Genomic DNA, 17302 nt, shown 5'->3' with positions numbered 1-17302 from the left:
TTGAAGTAGATGATATAACCCAGGGTCAGGGAGCAAAGTGAAAACAGAAGGAAGTCAGGACCTGACTTATGGAGATTAACAGTATAAACTGTAACCAGAAATATGGGAGATAATATCCAAATAAGGATAGTCATGGTTCAAGTGGTTAAGAACAATAACTTCAAAGTCATATTTTCTGTGTTCCAGTCAAGTATGACCTTAGATTTTTACTTAACTTTTCCAACCTGCAGTTTCCTCAAATAAATTATGAAAATAATAATAATACCTAACTCACAGGGCTGCTGTGAGGGTTAAATGATACATTCCATGAAATATGCTTATAATAGGATGTAGTACAGAAGAAAAATCAGTGAGTGTTAATTATTAGGTATTTTTATTATTATTATTTTTAAGAACACACAGCAAGGAGTAGATATCATAGGAGAAGACAAGAGGAGAAAAAAAGGGTTTAAAAGAAAAAGAAGAAGTAGGTCAATAGCCAGATACCTGAATAATTAATCAAGGAATGGACAAAAAGTCCCATTGAATTTATGAACAAAGAAGCTATTAATGAGTTGTACAAGAGTCCCAGTGTAACAGTACTGAGTGGGCTGATTGTTTTTGATATTTCAGAATTTGAACTTTAACAACTTGAAACTAAATCTATCTATATCTGATGTTTCTATCAGAAAACATAAAATGATATCCTGTTACTCTTGAGTTCTGTTTGATCCATGTTTAAAAGGCCTCAATGCCCAGTCTGAGAGAAGCAGGCTCTTGCTGTGTACTGATACTACTGTGACTTATGGGAAAGCTGATACTCCGAGCCTTATTGTGAAAAGAGGAAGTTCCTGGGCATAATTATGTTGTACAACTTCCTCTTGGTAAATAAGAAAGATGCAAAGCAGCCCTAACCGGTTTGGTTCAGTGAATAGAGCATCAGCCTGTGGACTGAAGTGACCCAGGTCCGATTCTGGTCAAGGGCATGTACCTTGGTTGTGGGCACATTCCCAGTAGGGGCTGTACAAGAGGCAGCTGATCAATCATTGATGTTTCTAACTCTCTATCCTGCTCTCTTCCATTCTGTAAAAAATGCAATAAAAATTAAAAAGAAAGGCAAGATGCAAAACAGAGCTTCATGGAGAGTGAAGCATTTGCTTTCCTTACTGCAGGGACTGGGCTTAAAGTGGACCACAGAGACCAGCACAAAATTCTAATAATAAATAAATATTTAATTAAAAAATAAAAATAAAAATATAGAGTCCACAATAAGACTCTAATTGTTTTCTTAACAAACATTTATTGAGCTCTAGACACTAGACTTGCTACTAAAGGAAAATACTAAATTACATTAGATATAGGTTCTATAAGGAGCTTACAATCCATCAGAAAAGATATGAAAAATACATTAGTGACAATCAAACCAGGGAGAACTTAAAATGTGACATGAAAGAAGTCCAAGGTGATGGTAGAATTTTTCACAGCAAGAAAGGTGTTTGGGCTGTCAGATGATGGACATTCTTGAACACCAGACAAGGAAATTTGAATTTTATTTATTTTACAGGAGCTCTTCAAAGATTTAGTGGCAGGACTTGAAATGTACATTGAACAACAAGTACCATGTGTCTAAACTTAGGGAATAAGAAAAATAAAGATTGAATATGTTGACTTGGGAACAGAATTGATAGTTAATATTAGATAGAAGCCCAGAAGCATACTGAAGTTGAGAAATGTAGTTATAATTACACTGCAAATATTTATATATCCAAGGCTGATGTAGATCAATAAGTCAGTGATTGAAACAGAAAATATGCGGTTATAATGGTAGAAGAGAAAATCTTTAAAAAAAAAATTTTTAAAGAATTTCTAGAATGAGGAAAATAGCCCTGTTATCTATAACATGTTTTACTTATGCTTTCTCATTTATTCATCACAAAGTGTCTTGGATAAATATTACTATTTCTTACAGATATGGAAAAAAAAAGGCTCAGTATTACAATTTTCACTCTTGTCTCCCACTTGTTGAAAAGTCACATAGCTAACGAGTAACAGAGTAGGGATTCTTACTGAGGTAGGTCTGGCTGAATAAACAGTGGGAAGGTTCTGGGCTCAGAGTCAGAATTCTAGTCCATTTCTGATGTGAACTCCCAGGATGACATTTGTCATGTTTTTCATATGTGTAATGAAGGTATTCAATTAGATAATTTATTGTATAATGTTCCTTTCAGTTCTGATATTTTATGGTTCTATGGTTTTTATACTGTTGCAGTAATTTCTTGAGAGGGTGTAGAGAAGTAGATGAAACATGATGATTAGCATAAACAAAAATAACTGGGTCATCTTTTAATCAGAAATAACAGGAAATAAGAAAAAGATTAAACATACAAAATTTGAGGCAGGCATAAGAAACTGAACTTGTAGACTGGGCTGAGTGGAAGTAAACATTGAAAATGACTGTTAGGTGTCTGATGAAACATGAATCACTATATTTGACATACAACCCTCAGAGCTAAGCCCATCATGCGAACTGTTAAATGAATTGTTGGAGTACTTATTACTCTTAGCTTTTATATTTACTTTAAAGAATGGGAGGACAGAGACGATGTGGATAGGTAAATTAACTTCCAAATAAATTTGTTTACAAACTATGACCTAGGTTCAAGGTCGCAGGCGAGTCTTCAGAATTCTCACACTGCAGATAAGAGGCCAGAACTTACCACTCCATATTGCAGTAAATTCAAACCCTTATGGCATCATTGACCAACAGCCTGGTGGCCTGATTTAGTAAATAGAGCAATGGCTTGGAAATCAACATATGTCAACTCCAGTCTTCACTCAGTGACAATGGTTAGGGTTATTCACATAATTATGCCTCAGTTTGGATCTGGTAGGACCTACTTCATAGGTAAAATCATCCACCTTAGTGATAGATTCTCAAAAGATACTTGATAAAGAAGGAAGGTAGGGAGCTGTCCGCTGGACAGGATTTCCTGGCCTGGTGGCCAGCACTGCCGTGGTGGCGGAGGTGGCGGCGAGCTGAGGGCTGCGGCGAGCTGAGGGCTGCGGCTCGGGGGCTCCGCCACCTTACCAGGAAAGGAATAGCTTCTCTGAGGCCTGGAAAACCCCAGCGGAGAGGTCCATCGAGCAGCTGAGAAGCCCGAATCAGCGCAGACACGTGGATTCAAGGGAGCTCTTCGGTCACCCACGGAAAGGAGAAGGAACACCACATAACCAGACATCCTGAAAAGAGAGGCCATGGGGAGACAAAAACATAGTCTGCACGTGAAAGAAAAGCAAGCATCACCAGAAAAGGAAGTTAACGAGTCAGAGGCAAGCAGCCTGTCAGAGCAAGAATTCAGAGTAATGATAATAGGATGGCTAAAAAGAATGGAAGAGAAATTTGACAATAGTCAAGAAGAAATTAGGAAGAACCATGAGGAACTGAAGAAGAACCAAGAAGAAACGGAAAATGACATCGCTACCATGAAGAACTCAATAGAAAGCATCAAGAGTAGACTAGATGAAGCAGAGGACCGCATCAGTGAGCTAGAAGATAAGATGGAAAAAAATACCCAAGTAGAGCAACTTCTAGAAAAAAAAGATTAAAAAGCACGAGGAGAGCCGACGGGAGCTTTGGGACAATACAAAACAAAATAATATTCGAATAATAGGGGTTCCAGAAGGAAAGGAAACTGAGGTAGACATGGAAAAAGTATTTCAAGAAATAATGACAGAAAACTTTCCTGAAATAGAGAAGAAAAAAACCACACAAATCCAAGATGCTCGCAGAGTCCCAAGCAAAATGAATCCCAGAAGACAGACTCCAAGGCACATTATAATTAAATTGGCAAACAACATCGACAAAGTAAGAATCTTAAAAGCAGCCAGAGAGAGACAGAAAGTTACATACAAAGGAACCCCCATCAGACTAGCAACTGATTTCTCAACAGAAACTTATCAGGCCAGAAGGGAATGGGATGAAATATACAAAGTCATGCAAAGTAAGGGTCTGAATCCAAGAATACTGTACCCAGCAAGGCTATCAATCAAAATTGAAGGGGAAATCAGGAGCTTCACAGACAAAAAAAGACTGAAGGAATTTATCTCCACCAAACCAGCAATGCAAGAAATGCTAAAGGGTCTATTGTAAAAATAAAGAAATAAGAAGTGAAGAAGGAACACGGGTATAGAATAAAAGTGGCATCAAATGAGCACCTATCAATAATAACCTTAAATGTAAATGGATTAAATGCTCCAATCAAAAGACATAGGGTAACAGATTGGATAAGAAAACAAGACCCATACATCTGTTGTCTACAAGAAACCCACCTCAGAAAAAGAGATGCACACAGACTGAGGGTGAAGGGATGGAAAAAAGTTTTCCAGGCAAATGGAAATGAAAAAAAAGCTGGGGTAGCAATACTTATATCTGACAAATTAGATCTCAGAGTGAAGGACATAATAAGAGATAATGAAGGCCACTTCATAATACTAAAGGGAACAATCCAACAAGAAGAAATAACCCTGGTAAATATATATGCACCCAATACAGGAGCAACCAAATACATTAAAAAACTGCTGGAGGACATTAAGAGAGAGATTAATAGCAATACAATCATAGTAGGAGATTTTAATACCCCACTGTCACCCTTCGACAAATCATCTAAACAAAAAATCAGCAAAGAATTATCAATCCTAAATGACTCACTAGACCAGATGGAATTAATTGACATCTTCAGAACACTGCACCCCAAAGCCACAGAATATACATTCTTCTCAAGTGCACATGGAACATTCTCAAAGATAGACCACATTTTGGGACATAGGCAAAGTCTCTTCAAATTCAAGAAGATAGAAATCATATCAAGTATCTTCTCAGACCATAATGGCATAAAACTGGAAATTAACTTCAAAAAATATACCAAAGAAATCAAACACATAGAGACTAAACAGCATGCTATTAAAGAAGGATTGGGTTACCAGAGAAATCAAGGAAGAAATTAAAAACATCCTGGAAACAAATGACAATGAAAACACAACAATCCAAAATCTATGGGACACAGCAAAAGCAGTTTTGAGAGGGAAGTTCATATCCTTACAAGCCTATTGCAAAAAACTAGAAAAAAGGGTAACAGATGATCTAACTCTACAACTCAAAGAGTTAGAAAAGGAGCAACAAGAAAAGCCCAGTGTAAGCAGAAGGAAGGAAATATCAAAAATCAGAGCACAGATAAATGACATAGAGACCAAAAAAACAATACATAAGATCAACAAAACCAAGAGCTGGTTCTTTGAAAGGATAAACAAGATAGATGGACCTCTAGCCAGGCTAACCAAGAAACAAAGAGAGAGGACCCAAATAAACAAAATCAGAAATGAAAGAGGTGAAATAACAACAGACCCCACCGAAATACAACAGATTGTTACAAAATACTACGAACAACTCTATGCCAACAAACTGAACAACCAGGAGGAAATGGACATATTCCTATAAAAATACAAACTTCCAAAACTCAATCAGGAAGAATCTAAAAATCTCAATAGACCAGTGTCTTGGGAAGAAATGGAAACAGTCATCAAAAAGCTTCCAACAAACAAAAGCCCAGGGCCAGATGGCTTCACAGGAGAGTTTTACCAAACATTCAAGGAAGAACTAAAACCTATCCTCCTCAGACTATTCAAAAAAATCCAAGAGGAAGGAACACTTCCAAACTCCTTCTATGAAGCCAGCATCACCCTAATACCAAAACCAGATAAAGACAACTCAATGAAAGAGAATTACAGGCCAATATCCCTCATGAACATAGATGCCAAAATCCTCAACAAAATTCTAGCAAATCGTCTCCAGAAGAACATCACAAAGATCATACACCATGACCAAGTAGGATTTATTCCAGGAATGCAAAATTGGTACAATATCCGCAAATCAATAAATGTGATACATCACATAAACAAATTGAAAGATAAAAATCATATAGTCATATCAATTGATGCAGAAAAAGCATTTGATAAAATCCAACACCCTTTCCTGATAAAAACTCTTAACAAGGTGGGAGTACAAGGATCATACCTCAAAATAATAAAAGCCATATATGATAAACCCACGGCCAACATTATACTCAATGGGCAAAAACTAAAACCATTCCCTCTAAGAACAGGAACAAGACAGGGATGCCCACTCTCTCCACTCCTGTTTGACATAGTACTGGAAGTACTAGCCATTGCAATTAGACAAGAGGAGGAAATAAAAGGCATCCAAATTGGAAAAGAAGAAGTAAAGTTATCCTTATTTGCAGATGACATGATATTGTACATAAAAAACCCAAAAGACTCCATTAAAAAACTAATTGACTTAATAAATGAATTTGGCAATGTAGCAGGATACAAAATTAATGCCAAGAAATCCATGGCATTTCTATACACCAACAGTGAAACTACAGAAACAGAGACTAAAAAAGCAATTCCATTTACTATCGCACCAAAAAAATTAAGATACCTAGGAATAAATTTAACTAAGGAAGGAAAGGACCTATATGTAGAAAACTACACGACACTGAAAAAAGAGATAGAGGAAGATGTAAGGAGATGGAAGAATGTACCATGTTCATGGATTGGTAGAATCAACATCATCAAAATGTCCATACTTCCTAAAGCAATCTATAGGTTCAATGCCCTCCCCATTAAAATACCAACGGCATATTTCACTGACCTAGAAAGAACTCTACAAAAGTTCATTTGGAACAATAAAAGACCCCGAATAGCCACAGCAATCCTGAGAAAGAAGGGTAAAGTAGGAGGGATCTCAATACCAGACTTCAAACTGTATTACAAAGCCACTGTTCTCAAAACAGCCTGGTACTGGCACAAGAACAGACATATAGATCAATGGAATAGAATTGAGAACCCAGATATCAACCCAAATCACTATGCTCAATTAATATTTGACAAAGGAGGCATGAATATACAATGGAGTCAAGACAGTTTCTTCAATAAATGGTGTTGGGAAAATTGGGCAGACACATGCAAAAGAATGAAACTAGATCACCAACTTACACCATACACAAAAATAAACTCAAAATGGATGCAGGACTTAAACATCAGACGGGAAACCATAAAAATACTAGAAGCATCCACAGGCAGCAAAATCTCAGACGTATGCCAAAAGAACTTCTTCACTGATACTGCCCCTAGGGCAATGGAAGCTAAAGAGAAAATAAACAAATGGGACTACATCAAAATAAAAAGCTTTTTTACAGCAAAAGAAACCATCAACAAAACAACAAGAAAGCCCACGGTGTGGGAGAACATATTTGCTAATAACACCACTGATAAAGGTTTAATCTCCAACATCTACAGACAGCTGATACAACTAAATAAAAGGAAGGTGAATGATCCAATTAAGAAATGGGCAATGGATCTAAATAGAATATTTTCAAAAGAAGACAGAAGGAAGGCCAAAAGGCACATGAAAACATGCTCAAAGTTACTAATTATCCGAGAGATGCAAATCAAAACAACAATGCGGTACCATCTCACACCTGTCAGAATGGCCAACATCAACAAATCAACAAACGACAAGTGTTGGCGAGGTTGCGGAGAAAAAGGAACCCTCGTGCACTGCTGGTGGGAATGCAGACTGGTGCAACCACTGTGGAGAACAGTGTGGAATTTCCTCAAAAAACTGAAAATGGAACTCCCATTTGATCCAGTATTCCCACTCCTAGGAATATATCCCAAGAAACTAGAAACACCAATCAGAAAGGACATATGCACCCCTATGTTCATAGCAGCACAATCTACAAGAGCCAGAATTTGGAAACAGCCTAGGTGCCCGTCAGCAGATGATTGGATCAAAAAACCATGGTACATCTACACAATGGAATACTATGCTGCCATAAAAAAGAAGAAATTCTCATCATTTGCAGCAACCTGGATGGAATTGGAGAACATCATGCTGAGTGAAATAAGCCAATCAATGAAAGAGAAACACCACATGACCTCACTCATTTGTGGATAATAAAGATCATTATAAACTGATGAACCAAAAGATAGATACAGAGACAGTAAAGCAACAAGCAGATTGTTAAATATCAGTGGGGAGGGTAGGAGGATCTGGGGGAGATAATAGATCAACTGAAGGACTTGTATACATGCATATAAGTACAACCAATGGACATAAAGCTCTGGGGAGAGAGGGGATGGGTGGGAGGGAGGGAGGGGGGAAAATAAAATAAAAATAAAAAAAAAAGATACTTGATAAAATTTGAGGGTTAAAACAAATGACCTGTTCAGTGTTCAGACTCTTCTCAAGATTTTAGTATCCATTATTTCATTTGTTAAATTGAAATATATATTGTATATATATATATATAGATAGATAGATAGATAGATAGATATAGGTATATAGATATATAGATATATAGATATATAGATATATAGATATATATATGGATATATATATATATATTGGTATATATATATTCTTTTGATGTGCTCAAAGATCTTTAAAAATTATGAACTATTACTTTTTAAAATAAATCAAACAAATTATAATCTTAGAATATATTGTTCAAGCTACATATGGAACACTTCTGGGGTTTTTATATTCATTGAGTCCTCCTTCCTACCCTAATTCACCACCAGTCACTGAAATATCTACTTGTAACTACCTTCTGGTTTACTCCTTTGGAATAAAGGCCCCATTGTCAAGGTTAATTGTGGATTAGATTCCTATAAGGGTATTTGGGATCAGCAATAACCAACTTATCTCTGGGTTTAAAACCAATATTAAGGTCTATGAATAAAAAGAAGCAATCTTTTCTGAAGTGCTTTTGTTTACCTATTTGTTTTAATAAGCAATCTTTAATTATTTACTCAGCCTTGTGTCAGAGAAAGTCCATGGCAGTCTGGATTTCAGCCTCAGGTCAAGGTTCTCCCCAGCTGCTGGGACACTAAGCAACTAACAATTGCAAATGCTCTTTTGAAGTTCTCTTAACATGGGTCTTTGATATATTTGAAGCAGTTGTCTCTTCAGTAGCAGCTTCGGTGCAGATACTTCAAACAAAATTATGGAACTTCAAAGACAGAATTTAAAGACAACATCGTCATTTTCTTTAGGACAATTTCACATTTCTGAAGACTGTGGTTTTCTTCTTCCAAAACCTCTGGTAAGCATAGAGCCTTTGATCAGGTCAGAATGTATTGGTGGTTTGTAGGTTTGTGTGATTGATTTATGTAGTTATTCAGAAAGATACAACACAAATACCACGTTGTTGACTTGGGGAAAAATGCTACAAATAATGCAAAGCATAATTCCCAACAAAAGAAAAGAGAACTAAGTAGAGGAGAGTCCAAATGGAATGTTTTACTGCCATTTTTCTTTTTCTTTTTTTTCTTCTTTTAGAATAGAATGTTGGTTCAATAAAGTTACGAGAAAATATAGTAGTTATAAAAAAAGGTAGAACTTAGGTAGAGATCAATTATATGAGCAAACCAATTTATCTTGACTTTCTAGTGGGACAGAAAAGAGAACACAAAGGACTTAGAATGTTTTCAGGGTTGATAGGAGAGATTAGGTATTTACAAAGAAGAGGAAAAAACTGTTGAGAGAGAACAGTACTTATTGTTAATTCTACTTAAGGTTCAACAGGTAATGTAATTCTATTTTATTGGTTAACCCTTATCAACACTTCTGCTTTGAATGTGGCCTGAGGCCTACAGTGCTAAAACTAAGAAACCATAGAATTCACAACCAGTAACTTTTACATTTGGGCTAGCTGAAGTCTAAAGGAAGTTGGTTTGCTCAAAGTCATAGTAGTGACAAAAGCAGAACTAGTACTCTGGACTCTTGACATATTTTTTTCCTACTATTATACATGGTAGATAAAGGGCAAGACCACTCAGTTAAACTCGGGATCTGATATTACTATCATTGCAGTAACTTATTAGATTCACATTGTTTTTCCCCCATAGGCCTAAATTGCCAATTAACTGTGTTTAAGAATGGTCTATAAGTTAATAAGTTTTTATTGTACAATTACTGTGACACTTCCTTCTGAGTTTTATTAGAGGAACATAGATGAAGATAGCATCCATTCACTGGTCCTAAAAGCTCTGTTGTAGAACTGCTAGTTGTGAGACCAAGTGGTAAATCTGTGAGTAACCTGAGCATTTAAAAAAATAATAATAGCCGAAGCCGGTTTGGCTCAGTGGTAGAGCGTCGGTCTGTGGACTGAAAGGTCCCAGGTTCGATTCTGGTCAAGGGCATGTACATTGGTTGTGGGCACATACCCGATAGGGGGTGTGCAAGAGGCAGTTGGTCGATGTTTCTCTCTCATCGACATTTCTAGCTCTCTATCTCTCTCCCTTCCTCTCTGTAAAAAAATCAATAAAATATATTTTAATAATAATAATAATAACTTCAGAGTGTTATGCAAGATAGGACTGTAGCCATGAGTACTGGATTATGCTTTTTGACACTGCCACTAGGATTACCAAGTTTCCATTTATTAGAAAATGAGGGGATTCCAAAGATGTGGAATTTTACATGTTAGACCAGAAAAGTCCTGGGCAAACCAGAATGCATCGGTCACCCTAACTTGCACTTACAAACTCTTGACCCCATCAGTGAATCATAAGTATTACCTGGCCTCCAGTTCCATTTCTATTGGATGGAGATATAGTGCCATCCTCACTCACTGGGTTGCTATGGAGCCTGAAAAGCACTTTGATAAATGCAGTGTAAGTACTAAGAAGCCATTTATCCTGATCCTCAGTCCATTGCTCCTTAAGAACTTCATTCTGGCCGAAACCAGTTGGCTCAGTGGATAGAGTGTCGGTCTGTGGACTGAAAGGTCCCAGGTTCGATTCCGGTCAAGAGCATGTACATTGGTTGCAGGCCTATCCCTGGTAGGGGGTGTGCAGGAGGCAGCTGGTCGATGATTCTCTCTCATCGATGTTTCTAGCTATCTATCTCTCTCCCTTCCTCTCTGTGAAAAATCAATAAAATAAAAAATAAAGTAAAAAAAGAACTCCATTCTGTGTGTGTAACTTGACTCAGGAGTCTTCCCAATATCCCTAGTTCACAAGGAGGAGAGGGCCCAGAAGCAAACAAGCTCTTTTTGGGATTAAATATTTAAACCGAGCTAAGGAAAAATATTATAAACATTGAGGAGGGCCACAATTATTGAGTTTCTCTCTTCGTTGCTTCTACTTTGTAAATTTAAAAAATGAGAAACAATAACAACATCAAGTGTTGTCCTGAGTCAGACCATAATTGTCCTGTGATCTGGTTGATGGAGATCCCCTAGTAGAAATTTCCATTATTTGAGCTCATATAAAAATTTCCTGGCAAACTGGGTCTACTTTATTACAGCCATAGACCAGATGTCTACAAGTGTAGTTGTTTATTTCAGTTTTTGTTTTCTTTTTCATTTTCATTTTCATTTGCGTGAGAAGTTTAAATATCTCCCTTTCTGGGAAGAGGTGTGGGAAGTAAGAATCCATCCTGGGTTGCTCACTCTCCTCATGAGGAGAGCCTGTCATCAGCTTCTCCAGGCAGCAGTACTGTTGCAAAAAACAGTTCAGAAGGGAATCTATTAGTCACCAGCTTAGCCAAGGGCACGAATAAGCTTTGCTTTCCTTTCATTTAAAGCAAGTGGTGGACACAAAACTCTGGGGAGGGAGGCATGTATGCGAGGAGGGGGGAAATGGTATATGTACAGAGATAATAATTTAATTAAAAAATAAAATAAATAAATAAATAAATAAAGCAAGTGGTGGGAAGGCTGTTCTTCTAGGTCAGCTGGTTTCAATATGTTTGCTAATCAAACTTAACATAAATATTTACTTCAAAGTCTCTCTGAAAAAAACCACAGTCAAGCTAATGAATAAGCAAACATTCTGGCTTTGGGGAGAAGGGGCTGACTTGGTTTCAAATGCTCTATTTCCATAAATGCTCAAACATTTCCGGGGTCCACCATTTCGGTTTGGAAAATGTATACATCTCAGACTCATGGACATAAATATAACACAAAATCTTTGCCAGTGTGTGTGTGTGTGTGTGTGTGTGTGTGTGTGTGTGTGTTTGGTTTGATAAGAGAGGGTGGTAATTTTTCTTTATATATAAAGAATCTGAGGAAATTAGCTTGGCAGGAAAGGAAGGACCAGGTCAATTATAGCAGAAGATAAGACTGGAGTAGAACTAAGAGTCCTTGAAAATTAGCCTTAAGAATTTGAATTTCATACATCTGATGAATGCCATGAGGTAACTGGCATTTGAATGTTTTTCTAGAAGAGTGTTAAGTGCAGGGCGGGTTAGAGCAGCAGTTTTTGGAGTGCATACCAGAATGGCTTGGGGAGCTTTAAAAAAGACAGATGCCAGCCCTAGCTGAATAGCTCAGTTAGAGTGTTGTCCCAATAAAGCCAAGGTTGCTGTTTGATCCTCAGCCAGGGCACATACAAGAATCAACCAGTGAGTGCACAAATAAGTGGAACGACAAAAATTGATCTCTCTCTCCTTCTCTTTCTTTCCTCTTTTTTTTCCTTTCCTCCCTCTAAAAATCAAGCAATAATAAAAATTTTAAGAAAATACTGATGTCAGAGCACCAACCTGAACAGTTAATTCAGAATCTTTAGCCTAAGTAGCTCAGTATTTGAAAAGCATGGAATAAATAGAAGACAGTGCAAGTCCAAATGAGAAAGGAAGCAAAGGAAAGAAGGACTTTCAAATGTGCCATGGAGCAGAAGCAAAGGACTGGTGCCAATATCCTGGGATGTGGGAAACTTTATTCTTTATATTGATCATGCAATCATTTAGAAAAAATACATACATACTTTCCTGTAAAATTCAAAACACTTGATAGAAGCAATAGACTCCAGCTGCTTAAAAAGAAGAGTAGCAAAATAATTGCCACAGAAGGCTATGGTCTCCAGACATAGGAAGAATTCAGATACTTCCCTGAAAAATTGTCAACTCTGCTAGGATCTGGGGCTTGCCTGATGGTGTTGACTAGGAATTTGAGGCAATGATGGGAATATATTATAGTAGAGACAGAGACAGAAAGATCAAACTTCACAGCAGTTAATGTGAATCCATTAAAATGGGTTAGCAGTGAAGAAGATTGGATGCCAAAATTTAAGAACCAAGAAAGGTGAATAGAGCAAAAGGGGAAATAGACATAATAAGGAGAAGCAGGAGGAGGGACAGACAGGATAGTTTGCTAGGAACCAGAAATCTAAACAATGAAGCAACTTAGAGTTTCTCAAATAGAATATCTAAGCTGTACAGAAACTTGAAACAACATGGAGAGAGGTGAGCAGGCAAACATTAGGCATAAGAAAACAGACATCATTTCAGTCCAAATGAGGCTCAGGAAGTGAATTCGTTTCTTTGGGCCATCATAAGAGAAGACCACAATTTTGGTGGCCTAAAATTATGGAAATTTATTCTCTCAGAGTTCTGGAGGTCAAAGGTCTGAAATCAGGGTGTCCCTAGACCCACTGTCCCTCCAAAGGCTCTCAGAGAGTCCTTCCCGCCACTTCCATCTTTCCATGGCTCTTGTGGTAAATGACTCTGCTCTCTTGCCTCCATCTTCACATGGCTTTGGCTATGTCTGTCTTCTCCCCTCTTTCTGTCTTCAATTTTAAGGACACTTGTCATAGGATCCACCCTAACCCAGGATGATCTTCTCTCTCTATCATTAAATCACATGAGCAAAGACCCTTTTTCCAAATAGTTACATTCACAATATCTAAGTGGACATATCTTTGGATGGGGTCATCATTCAACCCACTGCAGGGAGTGAGGAAAAAAGACAGAGCTAGAGGGAGAGAGCTGGAAAAGTAAAACATTGTTTTGCCCTGAGATTTCCCAAACCTGACCATACAGGCATGGGAAGGTGAAAGACCATGAAAAGTGAGGGCGCAAAATAAAAAACAGTCAATGAGACACATGGCTGAGTTCAATATCATTGACAGGTTTTATAGAACAATATTAACCCATGTTCTCCAGCATGATTTAGATATGCTGAAGAAAATTCATAACCTAAGCTGTAAAATAATAGCTTCAAGATCAGAAGAAACTCATAATATGAGACACAGTATGGGCAAAGGTAGGCAATAGGAGCTCAAGTGAAGCCTTATTTTTAAGTGTGACCACAGTAAGAATGTGGCTACAGTTAAATGGTAAAGGAGTCTTCTCTCCTGCATAAATTCAAACAGATAAATTGCAATCATGTTTCTGAAAGGGTGACCTGTGAAGTGGGAGGAGGGAAGAGGAACAAAGATATTCTTCTGAGTGCATACATACTATGAAATTCGGTGTTTTATTTTCTGACTAGATATAAAAACAAATTTTTATGTTGCAATAATAACTTACAATTGAAAGACACTTTAGTATAATTTTAGTGTTTATTTTTCAACTAAAGTCTTTTGATTGTTGGGAAATTATTCTCCAGGATTTATGAGCATTTTATCTTTAAGACAATTTTATACATTACTCTAGTTGATAAATAATAGATAGTCAATATGACAAATTCTTATAAATGGCAGAGGTAGAGTTTACAGGGGTTATACTGCTTTCAGTTTCAATTCCAGCTAAATCTCGTTATCAGCTTTATAACTATCAAGTCATATTTACTCTCTTTGAACCTTATTTTTCTTATGTGAGAATAATACTCTATGGACATGTTATGAGCAATGAAGTAAGAAATCAATAAATGTTAGATAGGGCTGAAGCCCCTTATAACTCCTACATGCTGGTTTGAGTCTAAAACAAAGTAACAGGCTAGATCCAGCCCTGGGTCTTATTGACCACATGGTAAATTAAGATCCTATAGTTCAGATTTCCTAAGCCATGACCTATTTGAAGTAGACTATTTTATCTCATATATCTCATATATATCAAACTATGTGTCTTAATTTGATTTTGTAACATATAATTATTGTAAACATTACCAAATGCTTTGTTTTAATCTTTATTGTTCAGATTATTACAGATGTTTCTCTTTTTTCCCCCATAGCTCCTCTTCACCCAGTTCCCACCTCACTCCAGGCCTTCCTCTTCCCCCCCCCCCCCCCCCAACGACCTCATCCATAGGTGTAAGCTCTTTGTCCAATCTCTTCCAGCTTCCCACACATCCCCTTCCCTCTGAGAATTGTCAGTCTGCTTCCTTTTCATGCCCCTGATTTTATTACATTTACCATTTTGTTCTGTTCATCAGGTTTTTTATTCATTTGATTTGTAGATTCACTTGTTGATGTATATGTATTTGTTCTCACTTTGTTGTTCATATGCAATTTTTTTTATCTTTACCTTTTTCTTCTTCTTCCTCTTCTTAGAGAATACCCTTCAGCATTTCATATAATACTGGTTTGGTGGTGATGAATTCCTTTAGCTTTTTCTTTCTTTTTTTAAATAAATCTTTATTATTCATATTATTACAAATGTTCCTCTTTTTTTTTTTCCTTTAGCTTTTTCTTGTCTGTGAAGCTCTTTATCTGACCTTCAATTCTAAATTATACTTTGGTGGGTAGAGTAATTTTGGTTGTAGATTCTTATTATTCATCATTTTGTATATTTCTTGCCACTCCCTTCTGGCGTGCATAGTTCCTATTTCCTATTGAGAAATCATCTGACAGTTGTACTTCCTTGTAGGTAACTAACTGTTTTTCACTTTGCTGCTTTTAAGATTCTCTCTTTGTCTTTTGCCTTTGGCATTTTAATTATGATGTGTCTTGGTGTGGTCCTCTTTGGATTTCTCTTGTTTTGAGTTCTTTATGCTTCCTGGACTTGTAAGTCTATTTTTTTCACCAGGTAGGGGAAGTTTTCTGTCATTATTTCTTCAAATAGGTTTTCAATATCTTACTCTCTCTATTCTTTTGGCACTCCCATAATTTGAATATGGTATGCTTGAAGTTGTCCCAGAGGCTCCTTACACTATCTTCATATTTTTGTATTCTTTTTTCTTTTCTGGTTGGGTGTTTTTTGCTTCTTCGTAATTAAAATCTTTGACTTGATTCTCAGGATCCTCTAGTCTGCTGTCAAATCTCTGTATATTATTCTTTATTTCAGTCAGTGTATGCTTAATTTCTGATTGATCCTTTTTTCATATCCTTGAAGTTCTCACTAAATTTCTCAGAGGTTTCTAGAAGATTCTTGAATAATCTTATAACCGTGATTTTGTACTCTATATCTAGTATTTTGCTTTCATCCATTTCTTTCATTTGTGACTTATTTCTTTGACTCTGCATTTTGGCTGCTTCCCTGTGCTTGTTTCTATGTATGAGGTAGCTGCTAAGTCTTTTTGAGTTGATAGAATAGCCTTGTGTGGTAGGTGCCCTATAGGGCCCAGTGACTCAGCATCCCCAGTCACCTGAGGTGGATGCTCTTGGTACACCCCTTTGTGGGCTGGGTGCACAGTCTTGTTGTAGTTAACCCTTGATTGCTGTTGATATCACTGGGAGCAATTGACCTCCAGGCCAATTGGCTGTGATGACCAGCTGTGTCTAAACGGAAAGATCTGTTGTGCAGGAGATACCCTTATGGGGAAGGACTTGGTATAGTGGGGCTTTGGTGCTCACTGAGTCTTCCCCTTGAGTGTGTTGCTTATGGATGTGAAGAGTTGCAATATAGTATGTTCTCACACTGACCACTGGGTATTCTGGCTATTAGATTTCCAAGGATGTGCAAGGTCAGCCTATGTCTGGGGCCACCCAGCAAGAGCTACAGAGACATCTGCAGATTCCTCCTCTTTGTAGAGTGTTTGGAAGTGACAAGGCCCAGCTGTGAAGCAAGGTTGCCTGCTTTCTTTTGGAAGCTCTGGGGCTCTCTGACCCAGCTGCACTTTGACAGGTTTTAGGGTGAGAAAGGACAGGCCATTCATATTCAAAAGTCAATGCACATAGCTTGGGTGGGGTTGTAAATTGGGTGGGGCTGGGTTTTTGGGAATCACCAGGGTGGAGCAAATAGCAATGGTTGCCAGTCAGCCCTGCACCAAAGAGGTCCCTGGTTCTCTGCATCCCGCAACCCCATGCAGGAACAATGATTGCTGTGAGCACCTCTGAGAGAAAGCCAGCATTGAATTCCTGTCCCTATGCCAGACAGTCCAGTTTCTCCCTGTTTGGGTCTGGGTCCTCCAGATTTTCACCGAGGAACTGGAGTTCAGAGCAAGTGGGAGCTTGTATCTCCCTCCTGATTAAAAGAGCCAGCACATCCAGGTGCCAGCACTTTCCATACCTCTACACCTCTCTAGTTATGCAACTTCCACTCAGCCAGCTTTCCTGCAGTTCTGGGTAGCAGTTGTTCCACCTTTTAGTTGTAATT

The 17302-nt window shown here is 37.6% G+C and overlaps 1 protein-coding gene across 2 annotated transcripts in view; it reads left to right on the top strand.

Annotated features, from left to right (window-relative positions):
* Nucleotides 1-8900: 8900 nt before the first annotated feature.
* The window catches only part of IDO2 (indoleamine 2,3-dioxygenase 2), a 46028-nt gene continuing 37626 nt past the window's right edge, over nt 8901-17302 (top strand). The window contains exon 1 of one of the 2 annotated variants that reach the window (XM_045588860.1): nt 8901-9146. In XM_045588860.1, the coding sequence (XP_045444816.1) occupies nt 9048-9146 (99 nt within the window). In that variant the 5' untranslated portion in view covers nt 8901-9047. The remainder of the gene's footprint in view (nt 9147-17302) is intronic. The other variant, XM_036458035.2, reaches the window with a different exon arrangement.

This window comes from Pipistrellus kuhlii, unplaced genomic scaffold (assembly GCF_014108245.1).
Source record: "Pipistrellus kuhlii isolate mPipKuh1 unplaced genomic scaffold, mPipKuh1.p scaffold_m20_p_3, whole genome shotgun sequence".
In the NCBI taxonomy this organism is placed as follows: domain Eukaryota; kingdom Metazoa; phylum Chordata; class Mammalia; order Chiroptera; family Vespertilionidae; genus Pipistrellus; species Pipistrellus kuhlii.
The sequence above is the reverse complement of the archived record's forward strand: the minus strand, read 5'-3'. Positions and strand labels throughout refer to the sequence as shown.